Source organism: Vanessa atalanta, chromosome Z, assembly GCF_905147765.1.
Source record: "Vanessa atalanta chromosome Z, ilVanAtal1.2, whole genome shotgun sequence".
Lineage (NCBI taxonomy): Eukaryota > Metazoa > Arthropoda > Insecta > Lepidoptera > Nymphalidae > Vanessa > Vanessa atalanta.
In genome coordinates this window covers 3,681,622-3,699,977 of record NC_061902.1, presented here as the reverse complement: position 1 = coordinate 3,699,977, position 18,356 = coordinate 3,681,622, and the positions used below count along the sequence as shown (strand labels likewise).

General features: G+C 31.2%; 2 protein-coding genes across 3 annotated transcripts; one reads left to right on the top strand and one right to left on the bottom strand.

Annotated features, from left to right (window-relative positions):
• Positions 1 to 56: 56 nt before the first annotated feature.
• LOC125076224 lies at positions 57 to 1,293 on the bottom strand. Its single transcript, XM_047688286.1, has 2 exons — positions 1,264 to 1,293; positions 57 to 545 (listed from the first exon to the last, which is right to left on the bottom strand). The coding sequence occupies exons 1-2, from the start codon at positions 1,291 to 1,293 to the stop codon at positions 57 to 59; spliced, it is 519 nt and encodes a 172-aa protein (XP_047544242.1).
• Positions 1,294 to 2,187: 894 nt separating this feature from the next.
• Positions 2,188 to 16,594, top strand: LOC125076035 (proton-coupled folate transporter). 2 transcript variants are annotated; one of them, XM_047687970.1, is made up of 9 exons: positions 2,188 to 2,376; positions 4,861 to 5,046; positions 5,353 to 5,527; positions 10,576 to 10,761; positions 13,793 to 14,083; positions 14,205 to 14,359; positions 14,774 to 14,942; positions 15,524 to 15,683; positions 16,283 to 16,594. In XM_047687970.1, the coding sequence occupies exons 1-9, from the start codon at positions 2,341 to 2,343 to the stop codon at positions 16,359 to 16,361; spliced, it is 1,437 nt and encodes a 478-aa protein (XP_047543926.1). In that variant the 5' UTR covers positions 2,188 to 2,340; the 3' UTR covers positions 16,362 to 16,594. The 2 variants fall into 2 exon arrangements, with proteins under 2 accessions (XP_047543926.1, XP_047543925.1); XM_047687969.1 differs by having other exon boundaries at positions 4,855 to 5,046.
• Positions 16,595 to 18,356: the final 1,762 nt, after the last annotated feature.

Below are 18,356 nucleotides of genomic sequence, written 5' to 3'. Positions count from 1 at the left end.
AAAGAAAAAAACAGTTACATTGTTATACACTTATGTAATACTTTAAAAGATACTTATCATGTTATCACAATTACAATTGTATGAATATTCCTCCTGAAACCGTTAATAACAGAGAATATGAAAATGTAAAACAGAGTCCAGTAGATGATATAAATTGAACACAAAATCAGAGCCGAAATTAAATCACTAACAAAACTCATAAATAAAAAGAAAACGAAATCTATCGCACTATAAAAAATCATAGACCATTGGTATAATAAAATTAACGGTTCACTGTATATTAATGCAGCGATTAGTAACAAAATATGCAACGAAAATAACAATATAGCTATAACAGCGTAAGTATGAATAATTATTTGGCTAAAAATTTCATGTACACCAGCATGAACGAGCAAATCTAAGCCGGTGAAAAAAAATGAAATGTGCAATATACTTTGTAATATACCCATTAAAGCAATTACGATCACTGCTGCTTTGGAAGGTAACCAGCAGCATCGTTGTGAAGTGAGGCAATATTTGTTGAGGATTGCCTGGCCAAAATTATTCTGCAATAAAATTGATTAGTAGGAACGCATTTAAGTTACACTATACATGGAGTATATGTATTTAGGTGTACAGTATATGACAATATCAAATACTTTCGAGGAAAGGGTTCAGAGCTGTCATTTGCAAGTTTTCTCACAATGTTTTTCTTCGCCGTCGCACCTAAGTGCCTAAAATAAGTGATGTTAAGGCAACATCGTAGGAATTGCCCTTAATTCTCAGAGTGTGAGTATGACGTTTATGATTTTGCAATTACTAAAAGTACATTTTAGCTTTTTATGTTAAGATTCTAAGTAAAATTTAAAAAAATATAGGGGCTAAGTCCTAACATGTCTGTAATAGATGGCAGTGAGCAGTCATAATCAATCGAACTCCATAAGTACATAATATTATTATTAGATTTTAAATATTTAGATTAGCAAGAAAATATGCTACATTAAGCAATAACCGCTAATAGCATCAATTTTATTTTTTTCGTGAACTTCTCAAACTGTCTTAAGGACAATATATGCCCACAGTCTATCTTTTTATTGTTACCGTGGTTAACTATGTTTGAATATATATTTTACGTTATGCTTAGGAAGCTAAATTAAGAAGGAGTGGAACAGTAGCAATAAACAGTCTCGTATTTGTTTCATTCGTTCAAATCCACCCAGCCCTTAAATAAATAATAATACAACAGTACTTATATTAATACTTCTCATAAACAACAACACTTACCGAACCGTTTTTCCAAGCGTACTTTCGCATAGTAATTTATAGTACATACAAATACTTGAGTTCAATAGATGTATACATATTTAATATTGTTAAAAAAGTTTCGACTGATAAAAAGAGAATATTTTTTTTATAAAAGATAAGACAGATCAATCTAAATAATCTCATAGATAAATAAAAGAATAATTCATTAGCTGTTAATGTCAAGTAAAGGCTGGTGTCGATCAAAAAGTAATATACGTAGATAAATAGGAAAGTTGACCTAGCTACATATTTTGTATAATATTGTTTTATTATTAGTGACCTTTTCTTCTTATTCAAGAATTTATTTAAAAAAAAAAACCTAAAAAGTTACTTGATTATTTGTTATTAAAAACGAATCGATTAAAGGAACAGTAGGAATAGTACGATACGAATATAAAATGCAGAAAGACAATGGCTCAATTTATATTTATAAATTCATCATACTTATTTAATTAATAAGTAAAAACTAAAATTACATTAAGCTAATAAACGACAAATTCAATAAAATAATAAAAAGCAAAATTAAGTTTTGTATTACTATAAAGCAGCGGTAAGTTAAGAAACAACTATTTATCATTAGTTATTTAATACTTTGTTGCTTTTTTTATCGAAATGGATACAAATAAAATCGAAGTACTGTAAAAAATAAAGTTTACTTTAAAGTACACAAAACTTTAAATTAACTATTAATTTTCATAAACAATAAAAATAAATATATTTTGACTTTATATATAACAAAAACACATACTCAATTAAAGCATTTTTAATAATCCATAATTTATTGTTATTTAATTCTAAATTATCTAAAAGCCATGTATTTAGAGCTATGAAATGCATTTAAAAAAGAAGACTTTTTAACGACAGTTTGACAGTTGACATTTGGCAGCAAGTGGCAATGGCTAGCTTAGGCAAACAGTGTGAGAGCAATGTTTTCATTTTTATATTGTACTGTAATGATTACTCGTGGTCGCATCGCCGGCGCAAGTTTTTATTTTAAACTAAAAACATTTTCGTATATGTGAAAGTAATAAATTATTTTGTAAAACAACGATATAAATGGAAGTAAAGTGCTCCGAGGACTCTGATTGCTTGGTAAGTATTATTTTACAAAATAAATAATTAAATTATGTAAGATAACCCTACACGCGAAAATATTAATATTATGATTGAAATATTTCTTCAAAAGTTTTCAACGAGCATAATATTTCAACTATATAATATTTATAACTCATTATTAAATGTTTTTGTAATCTCAGTATGTAGGACTCATATTATTGAAAAATATAAATTATTTTTTCTTCTTAAATTATTTAAAATTACACAAATGTTTACTTTTAATAAAAAATCTTTTTTATATATAATTTTTTTTTTTGGATTTTTATTCCAATTTTTTAGAATTTTAACTCATTCATAAATAAATATTTTGCTCAAATGATGAGTTCCACTAGTTATGTTCTGGTGTTGTCAACCTTAAACCATAGAATAGAATTAATACATACATAAAACAATGAAGTAAAGCTAAATTAATTGTGCTGAGCTGTGCATTGCGATAGCATATTATTTACAAACATTTCTATGTGTACATGAAGGTAACATTGTTTTAAAATAATGCCTTGGATAAAAAAATAATATTTTAAAACTTACAAGTGCTATACTATGTAACAAAATAAAAAAAATTAAATTTAAAATAACATATTGAAACTTTTATTATAATTTTTCATATTTTAAAAAGTGCCTTTGTATTACTATGCTGTATATGCAGTAAAAGTATTATTAAAGACTGTTGTAAATTACAATACTATTGTAATTTCTTACTTGTGCACTTAGAACTGTGCTCTCTTCTTCAAATGGGATACAATTTTATCCACAAGTATTACAATCACATATATTAAGAAATGATTCGGAAGATAATCCTTTATTCTGGTTCAGTGAAGTCGAGCAGTCATGCAAACAATTTTTGTACTTTAAATTACATTCATTGTTCTTTGATGTGCCATATCTTGTATATTCAATTGTTATAACTCCATTCGACTTTATTATGAAAAAAACCCATCCATTTTCTGATAAGTAAAGTTTTTCACATAATTTAACATAAACTGAGAACATTTTCTTGATAAAAATTATCAATATGAAACATTTGTTTGCTAGGGAACTTTATTGGAGCTACCTAGAATGTTGCTTAGGGTGTGCTTCTTCTTTCTAATGTCAATCATATCATATCACAGATGACAGAAAGAGAGAATACAGTGTTACACTAAACGGCTGCTAAGTAATATTTATACATAAGGCTTTTTATATGGATTTTTTAATATTTAGTATTTTTATATAATTAGTGGTAAGGCTATGTGCGAGTCTGTCCATGTAGGCACTACCCACTCCATATATCCTACCTAGTGTATTTAGTCAATTTATTTTTTTTATTATTGTGCAGCGAGATAGAAATATTTATCTCATATTATATTTAAAATTATAACTTGCCCCTCTTGGCCTTTTGTGGAGGCCACGAGAGGTTTTAGCCCTGGATGCCCGTTCTAAATACAAATATATGCACAAAGCAAATTCATGGCTCAAGCTATAAATTCAAAAGTATATAGCATTGTATTGTGCGCTAATTTTGATAACCTATTTGAATTAGAATTTTAACATCAATGTAATTCATACATACTTATTACTTGATGTTATCTTTAAGTTAAATGTATTGTTACTAGCCTTAATACGTAACAAAATGTTTCGGTTAAATTAAAATAAGTAAAAGACTTACATTTGAGATAGTTTAGTTTCTTTTTCAATATTTTATTTTTGGTTTTCATTTATATTTATAATGACATGTCTATTACCTCATATATCTACCTACATGATCTCTTGTTTTAATTGTTTATTAATAAGTATTTCTTTGCATTTAATTGAGACAAAGACTAGTTTACCATTATGTAATGAAAATGGATGGTTCTTGTACGTGAACATTGTTGAATGTGGGATTATATCATATAAGACAAATCTGTATGTTAAGCATTTGTTTAATGATAACATAATATCTTTTTGAACAGTTATAGCATATTGAAAAGTTATTGTTGGATATATAATGTTATAGTAATCCTTTGGGTTGCTTGTATTTTTCTTTAAATTATTTTATACTGAATCTGCAAAGCATACATGGACGAAATGTTACCAGTAAAGGAGGGTAACCACGTAAAAAACTAAATTATTACATATTAAGCATCGAATTTTTAATTCCATATACATTTACGAGTATACAAAACCAGTACCAGTTTTAAATACTACAAAATTAAATTATAATGATCAACACATCGGTGAATGTATACACACAGAGACACACACACGCGCGCGTTACTACCATTAACTATTTTCATCAGTATTTTTATAATTCTTAGCTTGTTTCATCTTATAACTTTGAATTAAAGTATGAGTGTGTTAAGGAAGAGCGACTTCTGGCACGGGAGCTCATGGCACTCAAAAGAAGAAGTCAACCTTTGTGATTTAATTGATTGAAATAAACATTTATTATTATTATTATTACTATTAATTAATAGATATTATACGTTTTATAAGATACAGAAGAAACCATGGTACAAACACGTATCAGTGGAACCGGTGATGTTCTTCTACATGATGGCTTACATGATAACAAATGTTATCGAGCAGACTTTTTACGTCTTCCGAGCTTGCACGATCAATCACGGTTATAGCGAAGACGTATGTTACAACATAGCGAGCTATGATGCAATCAATAAGGAAGTACAGGTAATTGCTATGTTTTATCTACCTATCGGCTTAAAAGCAAAAGTGAAAGAACGTTTTGTATTTGCATAATAATCAATTTTATGTTTGTTTTTTTTTTAATATTTTTTATATGAAATCATAAATATAACAATTTAACTAACTATAAACTAAAATATCTAATAACAACGGACAAACGCATTTTTTTATACTTAAGACTTGACGACCGACTCATTAAAATGCGAGCGAAGATGCGTTACAGTTACAAATAGTTATTTTATATTTGTATCGTCGTATAATATCGATTAGTAAAAGAAAGATCCGTTCCAGGTGACTGTGTCAACATTCCACCAATGGAACGGTATCACGAGCCACATTGTGCCACTGCTGCTGGCCTTCTTCCTCGGTTCGTACAGTGATAAGCGGGGCCGGAAAGTGCTGCTGCTCGGTGGCTTACTCGGGAAACTGTACTTCTCATTAATGATTACCTTCAATACTATGAAAGGTAAGTCGGAATGAGTTTAACTTTCAGATCATCACACCTATATACGAAACATCTAGATATATATCTCCATTGAGCAAATCGTTCGTGATGAACCAATTTGTTGTCGTTTGTTTTATTATAGTCAAATAAAAAAGGAACAGACGATAAATATTCCGCTGCTCAGCAAATGCCTGGTGTATTCGTATTTGGCAGAAATATAAATATAATTCATCAACGTAATATGAATATACGCAAAAGTGCTTTTATGATCTTCCTTGGTTAAAGAATATTTTTAATTATATAATAAACACAAATTAAGCAGTACTTGGTGTTAGGCCGAGCCGGTCTGGGTAGGTGAGAAAAACTTAGTATTGTTGTGTTCCGGTTTGAAGTGAACGCGCAGTGTAATAGCAGGCACATAGCATATTAGTTCCCTAGGTTGCTAGCGTATTCTCAATAAACAATATAGATAATCTTTCTTGCTATGGCAGCGTTTATGAGCGGTAGTAACCGTTTTCCATCGGGTGGTCTATTTCCCAGTCTGTCAGCTAAACATAAATAAAAGAAAATCTTAGAAGTACTGTCTACGTATTTTAGGAAAATTACCTTATTGGCTCAAGACGAAGCCTAAGTTGGTAGAATACAATAAACAGTTTATTAACATAACTTCAAGCAATGAGTTCAAATTATAAAAACCACACGTCAATAAAACACGTTCCGCGCGATCAGCGAAAATATGATATATTGCAACAACATCGTAAATACCGCGATGGCGTGTCATATCAAATTCGACCGTGATTCATTGTTAAAAAAAATTAAGACACATGATTCGAAAGATAGGAAAAACGAGGCTCAGCTGAACAATATCTTGTCATTGTTACAATAAAAAAAACCAAACGTCAAAACAAGCTTCATTGTTTTAACTTTGACATGACGTATGTTGTCATTAGTAGCATAAACGTAAATTATGTGTGCGTGCATATGCGCGAGCGTGACTGCGTACGTGCGAGTGTGCTTGCATATGCGTTATTCTTTGTATGTGGATGTATAGTAGCTTGTGTAATATTTATTATTGATTTATTGTATCTCTAATACTCAATTTAAATATTATTTTCTTGTAGTCCTTATCCATAGACACTGTATACCATTAAACTGTGCCAAACTTCGTACTTCTCTTTCATCTGTCTCGTCTTCACTTCGTCCCGCTTCGCACGGCCGGACATTAGATTTTTTTTTTAAATATTTTTACCTTTTATTTATATATTATTGTTTTATTTTTTAGTTCTTTTAAACGCAGTACAACATTATCGATTTATCCTGAAAATCCGAATTTATTAATCGTTTTTTTTTTATTTAAGTAAGATATTTAAACTTACCGGAGAGAGTTTGCTTTTTCTATTTCTATTTCTATGACTTATTAAATTCGTAATCTATTGAATGGAATAACCGATTGGAACAATTCAAAACTCACTTCACTCTATTATATCTTGAAAACAAATTTGTTTATTTATTACAAACATACACACGAAAATACAAAGTTTTCCTCTTTATCATAGTAGTATAGAAGAAACTAACAAGGCACGAATATTATATCTTTCATTTTTAAACTTGTATAAAACTAAAAAGTTTTTCAAGAGGTACATAATTGCCGATTTTTTTATTAATTTATTTTATAATTGATTATTGGTATTTATCCTGGCCAATAGTGTACTATTTATCGAAGAAGTGTTATAATCTGATTGAGTACTAGATCGTGATTCGTGGTTTTTATTTTCCAGTGATAATACGTCCACGTGTCGCTTTACGTTCGAAGTGTGCAATGATTTATACCTAATATGTTTGTCACTATATATATACTAATAAATAGAATTAAAGTCTGTCTGTGATTTTAATATCTGTATTTTTTAGTTAGACTTCGTTGCGGTCGTTCTCGATATTGTTAAAATTTGTCCTAAACACTTCGACAATTTTTAAGCAATCAGATAGGTATAAACAATCCACCCGATGTATTCGCCCGTACCATGCTAATGTCTTAATTAAATAAATTCCTCTTACTACAAAAATGTAACTTGGATTCGGGTAATTACGAAAGGAAATTTGAAGACTTGGTGGTATATTTTTTAATTTACCACTCAACATTGTAGGAGTCAATGCTACTAATTTACGTTACCTTATTTACTTGATTATACAGCCTTTAACTCTATTTCAACGACTCCAATTCCGAAGTATGTTCGGGTAATTTTGAATTACAGTTAAAAGTGGGTTTGAGCATAAATAATAAATATATTCATTTTTCGTTTAGATTTACCCTCGCTTATTTTTTTCCGTGATTATGCAATCTACTTCATGTGGTTTGACTTCTATTTGTGTATCATCCCAGAATTCATCAATAAAACATTCATTGTCAGTGTAATCAAACCCTATTTCACTATATACACTCATTATGTCCGATATACTAGTTGTAGAGCTGTTGGAATCTTGCTGTTCAAATTTAGTCTTTTTTCGTTTTTTATTTTTGGTCTTTTTAAATCTTAATGCCAAATTTGCAATATGAGTTTAATTTTTTTCTTTATCCTTTGACACACGTTTCTTTGTTTTTTGTATTTCGTTTTCTTCTGTATTTTTTTTAATTATGGATGCAGTGATGACTTCAGCACCTTTTGATATTCGTTTCTTTTTTATTATAGAGATATTGTCTTTTTTATCTTGGCGAATTTTATCAAGCAAAATTTCTTCAAAATTTACTTTTATATCTGATATTATAGTTATTTTATGTTTAATTTTTTCCTTGGTTTGAGAATGAGTATTTTGCAGGCATTTTGGCAACATCAATGTTGATTTTGCAAGAAAAGGCTTAGTTTGTTCATTTGTTTTTGATAATGTACTTAAAAAAATCACACTATTTGTATTAAGACCTTGTCCATGAATTTGTATTTTTTAGCAATTAGAGGTATTTCGTTAAAGAAGTCAACGCACAGTTCATTCAATGAGTTCGGAGATTTAAGACTTGAATGCGCCTGTGTACGATAATGTTCAGATTCTTTGTATCTTTTGTAAGCAGCGGGATCGTATTTATCTTGTGGTATCACATGTGAATCAAATGGGTAAATGAGCAAACTGAGGCGCGGGGTCGAATTAAAATAACGACTTGGCGAATATTGCTAGCGCAAAAAATATTACCGCGATTTCCAAAAATTTGTAATTATTGGAATAACCCGATTATATATGAATAATTCGGAGTTAGCCGAATGCAACTTAATCTCTTCTGTTAAAAATTCTTCACACTAAGTTACCTAACTCTTCTGTTAAGAATTTATACACTAACGCCCCATTATTATTTCCCTTTGTAAATATAAACGCGAAAGTCTTCGGTTGTTCGTTTCTAACCACGTAAAATATTCTCTATGAGTGTAACTTGCGAATATCACCAATATTCTAAATCCATAAAATCATACAACACAGTAAATACTTGTAGTATTTATGACATGTGTTTGCTAGTAAGTTTCTGTTATCTAATAAATAGATTTAATGTATTACGAATTCAAGCATATTGTTACTTGTTTTGATGTAAGTTTTGTAAGATAACGTGAGTTATTACGATAAAATTTCATTGTGCAATACGATATGAAGCTAAGAGATAGAAAATTGATGTATAAAAATCAATGTATTTTTGGCTCGTACGAATGACTGACATACATAATATATCCATTTAAAATTTTGGTTCAAGATGCATTGCAATGCAGCTAATTTCTTGTAAAACTTTTTTTTTTTTTTTTTGTGTATGATATAGATGTAAGCACGACGTAGATTTAGGCGCTTGTCGTAGACAATTCGACAAGAAGTCTTTGCTACTAGAGTTGAATATTCGAATTATGGAAATCAGTGTTTATGCTTCGTTAAAAAAATATATTTTATTAATAGCGTTTTAAAAGTTTTTTTTTTTATATATGATAGGTGGCAAACGAGCAGTAGGCTCCCTTATGAAAAGTGACTACCACCGCCCATGGACATCTGCAATACCGGGGGAAATATCTAAAGGGATTAGAGACATCGAAAGTTCTTCGTAAATTAAAATAAAATATTAAACGTAAAATTGGTTGCTATAAGTATTAACTATCACATAACCCCAAAAATAATGAGATTTTATTAATGTGTCCTACGTGTTTAAATTTAGAAAATTAATTACAAGTTAAATGTACCGTGTAAATGAATTCAAGTTGGTTTTTTTTTACAGCCTAAAAGCACAAATAAAATATGGCACAAATTGTTCCTAAATCACGCAGACAACAAACCCTGGACAATTATATATAGGTATACAGCAATTTTCGAAAATTTAATGAGAACTTTTAACATACATAATGTGATTAATATTTAATTTATCATTTGACTAATTATTTTTAGCTATAAATTATTGTAAACATTCTTCCTTGTAGCATTTTAGTGTGTAATTGCAAGTTTTTATGGCTGTTTCTGACTCCCAAATCTCAAGCTGTGTAATAATACATCTCATGCTCGGCGGTGTAAAAATATATCGTGATCTTGCACGTGGCGAATGAAAATCTGACATGTGTATTCACCGACTCATTTGGAGCAGCGAGGTGGAGTCTTCTGAAACTTCTCCTCGAACAAGGAGAGGAGACCTTAACCTCACACTGAAATATTTATAGGCTGCTACGCAACATTTATACAAACCCGAGTTTGTTTATAAACAAAATATACCATACAAGGTTCAGGAAAAAGATTCAGTAATCATTAGGCTCACGTCGCCGGGTAATCGACTATAACTAACATAGGTATATGTATAATGTATATGCATATACTATGTTACACTATACCTTACCATTTCGCTACTAAAATAAATAAAAACAATAAGTTTAACTAACTAAATATATTTATTTAGTTAAAGCGATTATTTTAACACAATAAGTTCGGCGTTTATTTTTAATATATATCTATAACACACATTCGTCTGCGTTAAAACTTTGTACATTAAAGATACAATAGTAGACATTTAAATTGAATTTAAGAGGGTCTAATAAAGTTCCACGTCTTTATTTTTTGTTTTTAAGACTGGCCGTTGGAATACGTCATATACACAGCGGCGTTCCCGAGCGCACTGACGGGAGCTGATCTCGCCATCTTCGCGGGCTGCTTCGCGTACATAGCTGACGTGTCTTCAGTAAAAAACAGGACCTTGAGGGTTGGTGTACTTGACGTGGTGTATTTAAGCACCATGCCCACCGGAGTAGCTTTAGGTTTGTATTCACTTATTAAAAATAACTAGTGTCAAGCATTGGTCGAAATTCTATAAAATATTGTCAGATATTGCTAATAAAATATTAGATGCGTTGATTCAAAAGATACGTAGGAAAAATAAGGCCCAAATGGACTATGGAGGGATACCTTGGCACTACGTCAATGGAATGATTCAAATTTAAAAAAAAATCTTTGACATGACGCGTGTTGTCATTGGCAGTATGAACGTAAAATATGAATGTTTCGTCATATTAAACTATTTCGATAAACGTGTTTATGTAAAACGTATCGTAGTGTGAGTAATTTTTTTTAAAAATATTTTAATGTTTTTCTAATGCATATTTTATAAAAAAATTAACTCTCTGCACTCCTTCTCCACATAAACTTATTAGTGCTAAATTACATACACTTCCGTCCGCGTCTTTTTGGTAAAAAAGCGTACAAAGTTGTTGATTTACGTATTAATATAAATATACCCATATAAATACTCTTTATTTACTTAATTAGACATAAAATACAGACAAAACGATGAACAAGATTCGGCCTTATCACTAAGACAGCTTCCAGGTAACCTTGAAACAGAGGAAATAAACAAAACATTACTTATAAATATTTAAGTGAATTTATCTATCCCTATTAAATTACATTCCATTTGATGCCTTTAGAAACAACCTTTTTTTTCTTTTCAATTTGTATAGTGTATAGAACACTATCATTTTTAAAAATATATAAAAATAACTGTAAATCGATACAAAAATGTTACGTGTTCTTTATGAGTTATGATAGGTGGTCAAACATGTACACACAAATGTATGTACAGATGATGGTTTCCGATTGAAATTACTTAATTAATAAAACTTCGCTGGAAATATGCGTGCATGGCATACCCAACCATTTATACATGGATGCAGTCTGATTCCTAAATCTCATAATCACACGGGACGACCGCAAAAATATCAGAATACCACCAGAACCATCTGTTGCACGTTGATACCGTGAGCACGGGAATATAAATACCGCCAAATAAACGGGGAAAATTATTTTTAACAAAATGTCTTTCGAAAATTGTCCCTTGAGTTAAAATCAAAAATGAAATTAAAGATTATTGCGAACGATTCAAAAAATTCAAAATAATCTACTCACATTTGAAATCGTAGTCATTGTTAGTAGATTATCTGCGCAATAGGATTCCTCGTAATATGACAACCTGACGCAATAAATCCAAGAATTAAAATGCATGCATTTCTTGCTAATAGTCTTAGAATGTTTGTTTTGCAATAAAAACATATTGACGATTATATATCATATTCATACCGGGAACAATTCAATACTTCACAGAACCATACAATGTACGTATAATAAAAGTAAATAGTAAAAAAGCTAAGGATATCGGGGATATGTATTTAGTACTTGTGAAAGTAAACCAATAAAAATGATTTAATTTTCACGTATGATGTGCACAGCTGACTTTCGCGTCACACAAAATTTCGCGTTTATAATATTAGTAGCAAGTAGGATTAATACTATGAACTCTCTTTTATAAGAGACAACACAATGTCCTAATCTCCGATGTTACACGAGCATTCACGAAGGACTATGAGGTTTCGTGAAAAGTTTGTAATTATCCTACCGATTGATGGCTTCTTCTTGTTATTATTACAGCTTTTAAACGCTATTACACTCTTTCATAGATGCGACTTAAAATGACATTGCGACGCAATATGTCATACTCAATCGGTAAAGCAGGTTATCGCTCATACTGAGCACAGGAAAATAGATCTTAAGGTGACGAACCTTTTCTGACACCGACTGTACAACACATCAAATATTTTTATATATTTTTTGTATTATTTCTTTCTTTTCTAGTTCAAATTAGGATTAGTTTGGACCCTGTAGTAGTGCTGCGAGCGGGCAGTAGATATAAAATTCTCAATTCAACCCAAAGAATTCGGGACTGTCTGCTAAATTATACATATATATATATGTGTGTCAAACATTTATAATAAATACACAATTATTATGAAGAGCATGTTGTCAGAATTATTTTTAAGTACAAATACGTTGAGATAAAATGATCATGACCTTGACCTTCCTCAATATACGACGTATCTCAATAGAAAACTGTCATGAACGATTAATTAGATTACATGTTCTTACTTGTTATCATAGGAGTCTACTTGTGTATAACAATGAAATGATTTTATTTTTAAACTTATATTTTAAGGGGTCAATTGGCCAAAGGGTTAATTTTTTGGGGCTGAAAATATACAATGTCTTACGTAATAATACTTTTACGCTTAGATGAATTACAATATTATTGTCCAAAAGTAAGTGTTCAATGTTCGATATTTTATTTCACGATACGCGTCCTGTCTTTACAAATAGATGTATATTTAATACCAAGAACTGACTAACCAGTTTAGTAGACTGACTTTGTTTCTCTTTTGTTTCGGACATATTTTAATGCGTACCTCAAGTTTGGAGGTCAGTACACAGGTAATGATCTATACTTGATACTTAATATTATATATGTGAAAGTAACTCTGTCTGTCTATCTGTCGCTCTTTCACTGCCAAACCAATGAACCGAATTCGACGAAATTTGATATGAAGCAAACTTGAACTCCAAGGAAGGACATAGGCTACGTTTTGTCTCATAAATGAGAACCAAACCCTAAAACACGAGCGAAGCCGTGAGCGACAACTAGTAAGACTATAGCCGAGATTGGTTATGTGTTAAAAATAAATTTCTACGTGTGTTTTGGTGCCATCAAAGGCGCAAGTTTATCGTAAAAAACACCTTATTAAATAGAAGTTGTTGATTTAAATAGCGATTGATCGTCAGGTGCAAAGCATAAAACAGTATACTATGACCTTCCTTGGAACTCGGGTTATCACACCAAGTTTCAACAAATTTCTTCAATCGCTTCAGTGGTTTAGCCTCGAAAGAGTAACAGATAGACAGAAATACAGAGTTACTTTCATACGTATAGTATTAGTATATATTTTATAGAATTTTATCAATTTCCAGGCAACCTGCTCTACAACAGAGTGGTGAACCGATCGTTCACCGCGATGTTCGCGATCAACTCCTGTCTAATGATGGTCGCCACTGCGTACTGTTTCTTGTTCCTGGAATGGCAGACAAGACCAGAGCAGAAGTCTTTGAGAGAAGCCGGTGTTAAGAACCCCGTAAACGATTTCTTCGACTTCAATAATATCAAGCAAACTTTAGTTACATTGACGAAAAAGAGGCCTCACAATAGAAGATTGTTCCTCTGGTTCCTTTTGATTTCCATGGCCTTTTACACATTCCAGAGAGGTTGGTTAATCATAAGGTCCATATTTGTTTTGTCCATATATTTCATTATTGTGTAGATATTCAATTGATAACATCAAGATTACTTGATTTTTGTTTTAAATACAAAATAAATTAATTACAGACGAAAAACCGGTGCTATACTTGTACACGTCGAAGGTGTTCAAATGGGACGCGACGGACTTCAGCAATTTCAGAACTTACCTGAGCACGGCGTACGTCGTTGTTATGCTCTTTGGTATACCGCTGACTACCAAAGTACTCGGGTGGAAAGACACGGTAAGTTGTACTATGTAGTATAATTAAGGTCTTCAAAATTCCATTGATTCAGGCTGTGTTCACAACATGTTGACGTATCTCGACAATATCCTTCGATATCGATATGATTTTAAGTTCATAGATGACCGTATCGTATTACCTTGGTCGTACGGCTTTGTGCAAGTCCCACTGGGTAGGTACCACCAGATATTCTACCGCCAAACAGCAATACTTAGTATTGTTGTGTTCCGGTTTAAAGGGTGAGTGAGCCAGTGTAACTACATGCACAAGGGACATAACATCTTAGCTCCCAAGGATGGTGACGTATTGGTGTAATGTAGGGAATGGTTATTATTTCTTACACTACAATGTACTACAGATGCGTAACTTCTTAGTTGTTAGAGAATTAAAAAAAAAACGTATCTCATATTGCAGATAATCGTAATGCTGGGTGCGTCCGCCCATATGACTGGTCACATGATATACGCGCATGCGCAGACCGGGACTATGATGTACATCGGCGCGACAGCTGCTGCACTCGGACCTTGTGTGGCGCCACTAATTCGATCCATGACCTCCAAAGTGTTGGAACCAGCAGAGAGAGGTAATAATACGTCGATGTAATCTAGTCTAGTAGCCTAGTCAAGGATATGAGGACGCCGATCTCGAGATCATGGGTTCAAATAAAAAAAAAAACTGAGGTTTTTGTCAAAACATTCTTCATTCAAACTTTCAGAGTTCGGGCTCTGAAAGTTTGAAGTTTGTAAATACGCGAGCTTCGGAAAGTATATAAAGTTGGTCCTGATGAACTCTCCGTTCACATCGGATTTTTCGACTTAATCTTCACAGATATCTAGCCGGAAGTTGTCTTAAGAACGACAGGCAAGGCCGAAGTCAGTCGACATCATCTTTTTTCATTTTAGGAGACACTTTGTAATGGGTTAATGCATTGGCATAGTGAAAGTCTGAGGCTTTATTTTTAGATTTTATTCTAGACATCTAGAAAAAATTATGGTCGAACTTGAATTTTATTTCCAAGCGGGAGTACATTTAGAATTTTCGAAAGTCCTAATTATAGCGGCAAAATTTTATTTATTCCTATAAACAAAAGTAACTAAGAAAACAATTTATTGACATCTGCCATTCCATTCGCTCATATTAACATTCCAACTTTTCAAATTACAGGCGTAGCGTTCGCATTCCTGTCCGTAATGGAGAACGCAGTCGCGATGTTCGCGTCAGTGATATATTCGCAGATATACAAGGCGACGCTCGACACTAGTTTTATTAGCGCAATATTTTACCTAACTATAAGTACGCAGGCCATTGTCTTTCTGCTTGCAATGTAAGTAAATCAATATTTTTAATCGAGTTAATTCCTTGTCCAATTCAGGGGAAAACGTGTTAATTCACTTTATTCTTTACAGCCTTAAAACGAAATGTGGTGTCCTTATTCTGAGAAATTAGACAAATTTAACTAACTTATAAGGACATAAAGTCTTTAAACTAACAATCATATTATAAATACAAAACATATAAAAAGAAGTTTGCATATTAAGATTATTAATAAAATTAATTATTAATCACGAAGGTTTCATAAGTAGCAAGTAGATAGTAGATCTATAATAATATGACGAACATTCACACACACGCGCACAAATACACACACACACGCACACACTCACAAATTGGTTAAACTTAGTTCAGTAGAATAGTTTTATTAAAAAAATATGTATATCAAATACTGTAGTGTATAATATAGCAGATCCATTAGCAAGTCACAGGGATTATGTAAATAATATATCTCTATGGTGTGTTTATGCCATAGAACATAGTATAGATTAATGAATAGTAGACACATGTGATCTAATTATTATATCAATAATAATAGATAAAATCGTTTTTAATAAGTAATTAATAAATTAAACTTATTTATTATTTCAGGTTCATGGAAATTATGCTGAAAGGAAAGAGATTAGAAACACAAACGGAACAGGACAAGCGATCGATGTCAGCATCTTAAATTCGAATAAAATAGTCTCTATATACGAATTAATATATACAAACTCATTTGAGTCTTCCGTATAAAATAATTAACACCTGACTTATAGATTTGTTTCGTGTACGTTGTATTGAGACAGTGTTGTCAGTTTACAAATTCCATTTTAGTGTATTGATTTGAAAGAAACGGGTGTTAAATCTTTATATAATGTATGTTATGTTTATATTATAATTAATTAAAATATTTGATTTACTTGTTTAGGCTAAATATTCGCTGTTCCCTTTACGTTACGCAACTTTACTATAAACGCAATTATTTGAAATCATTATAAATTATACAACAAACCAGGAAAGTTATAATAATAATCAAGATGAGTTTAATCGCTATAATTTATATATATCGTGTAAGTCGGCCATTCAAAAAATGAAAATATGAATGAATATTTAATATGAATAAATATGAATAAATCACGCACTTGATTTTTGTAAAAAATAATAATTTAAACATAATAAGCTGTGTAAATTACACTATAAATTTAGTTGAATCCTAATCCGTCATATCGTAGTCCTAATTGTCCGACTATTTTTGGAATCCGAACTACTATTATTATAAATTATTAAATTGTCACTCAACAACGCATAATAAAGTCGGTGCAGACTTTTACTGTACTAAGTGGAGGTACTGTAAGGAGGAAAACCGGGGCAACTGCTCTGGTGCCTCCACAAAAGAGATTCCGACGAGGTAACAATTTTGATGTAGTGTATGTTTAGATATCTAGATATAGTCATTCTCATAAACAAACTATAATAATATTATTAATTGATTCCTCAAAAATTACTGATACACGAGAAGAAAATGTTCTAATTAATTTGTAAAATAATCATTAGGGCCTCCGATCCTCTGTTGCTCCACAATTTTAAGTCCGGCTTTGACAAGAACTGGGACGACTTTTACATTGGCGGAAGCTATCTGTTTTAATTTTGATAACTATTTAATTAGAAATCAAATCAAAATTAAAAAAGGTCAATTCAGTCATCAAAGAGTGACAATGATAACATACAAAACTAAACTGTTGTTGGTTAAATTAACATTATAAATTGACAATTACCAGCGTACGCCAGATAACAGCATTCAGGGCCAGTTTAACCACGTCGAGTTTTTGGGGCCCCATTACCCTCGCTAGCTTTCTAGAATAGGTTAGCCTTATTTTATGTAAAATTTCACAATTTGTTGTCAAGACAACTAAACATTTCTTAGCGAAATCATAAATGATTTTCGTGTCTTCCAAAATATGATTATTAAAGACATTTATGATATATTTCTGTCAGTAATAAATCATTTTATTTATTTAACAAATGTAACCTTTATCCACTTTATGCAATGGACGGCGATAAGATTGAATCCGGCACTCTCTCCGTCTACAAAAACATCACATCCGCTATATCAGGAATAGAGCGTATACCATATTTTTTTAATTGCTGTTTACAAAGTTATCTACAATTTAATTTTTGTAGTTTTTATTTTAACTTGAAAGTTATTGACTTTTTGACTGTACCATTGCTAAACTTGCCTATCTAACTTTTTAATAAAATACCTACTGAATACCTACCTACCTTAATGAATTAAAATATATAAATAAATCGTCTTCAAAAATCTAGTCTAAACCGATCCTAACCTAGTCAAATAAATTGCAACCTCTTCGATCGATAGAATATGTGACTAATAAAGGTAAAGTATCCGAAAAGTACCACAATGCAGTCCTCTTATATTTCTTACTATGTTTAGCTGTATGGTGTTGTAATGTAAAGAAAATCGAGATGCGATTTCAACTTAACCTGATTCGGTATATTTTGAGTATCGGAACGACCCTTGCCAGAGCCTTATAATACAAAATATCTAATATAAAATGTGTTGATATGATTATAATTGAGTTAATGCTATTATCGTTAAAATAATTTTAGTATTGCACTTGATTTTCTTACTAAAGTTATAAGGACAAAAAAATAAAACAACAGG

Excerpts from the sequence above, each read along its gene's own strand:
- LOC125076035 (XM_047687969.1), top strand. The coding sequence starts at position 2,341 with ATGGAAGTAAAGTGCTCCGAGGACTCTGATTGCTTG. Across the intron at positions 5,047-5,352 it reads CAATCAATAAGGAAGTACAG|GTGACTGTGTCAACATTCCA; the intron begins GTAATTGCTATG and ends GATCCGTTCCAG. Across the intron at positions 10,762-13,792 it reads GCCCACCGGAGTAGCTTTAG|GCAACCTGCTCTACAACAGA; the intron begins GTTTGTATTCAC and ends ATCAATTTCCAG.
- LOC125076224 (XM_047688286.1), bottom strand. The coding sequence starts at position 1,293 with ATGCGAAAGTACGCTTGGAAAAACGGTTCG. Across the intron at positions 546-1,263 it reads ACGCTTGGAAAAACGGTTCG|AATAATTTTGGCCAGGCAAT; the intron begins GTAAGTGTTGTT and ends ATTTTATTGCAG.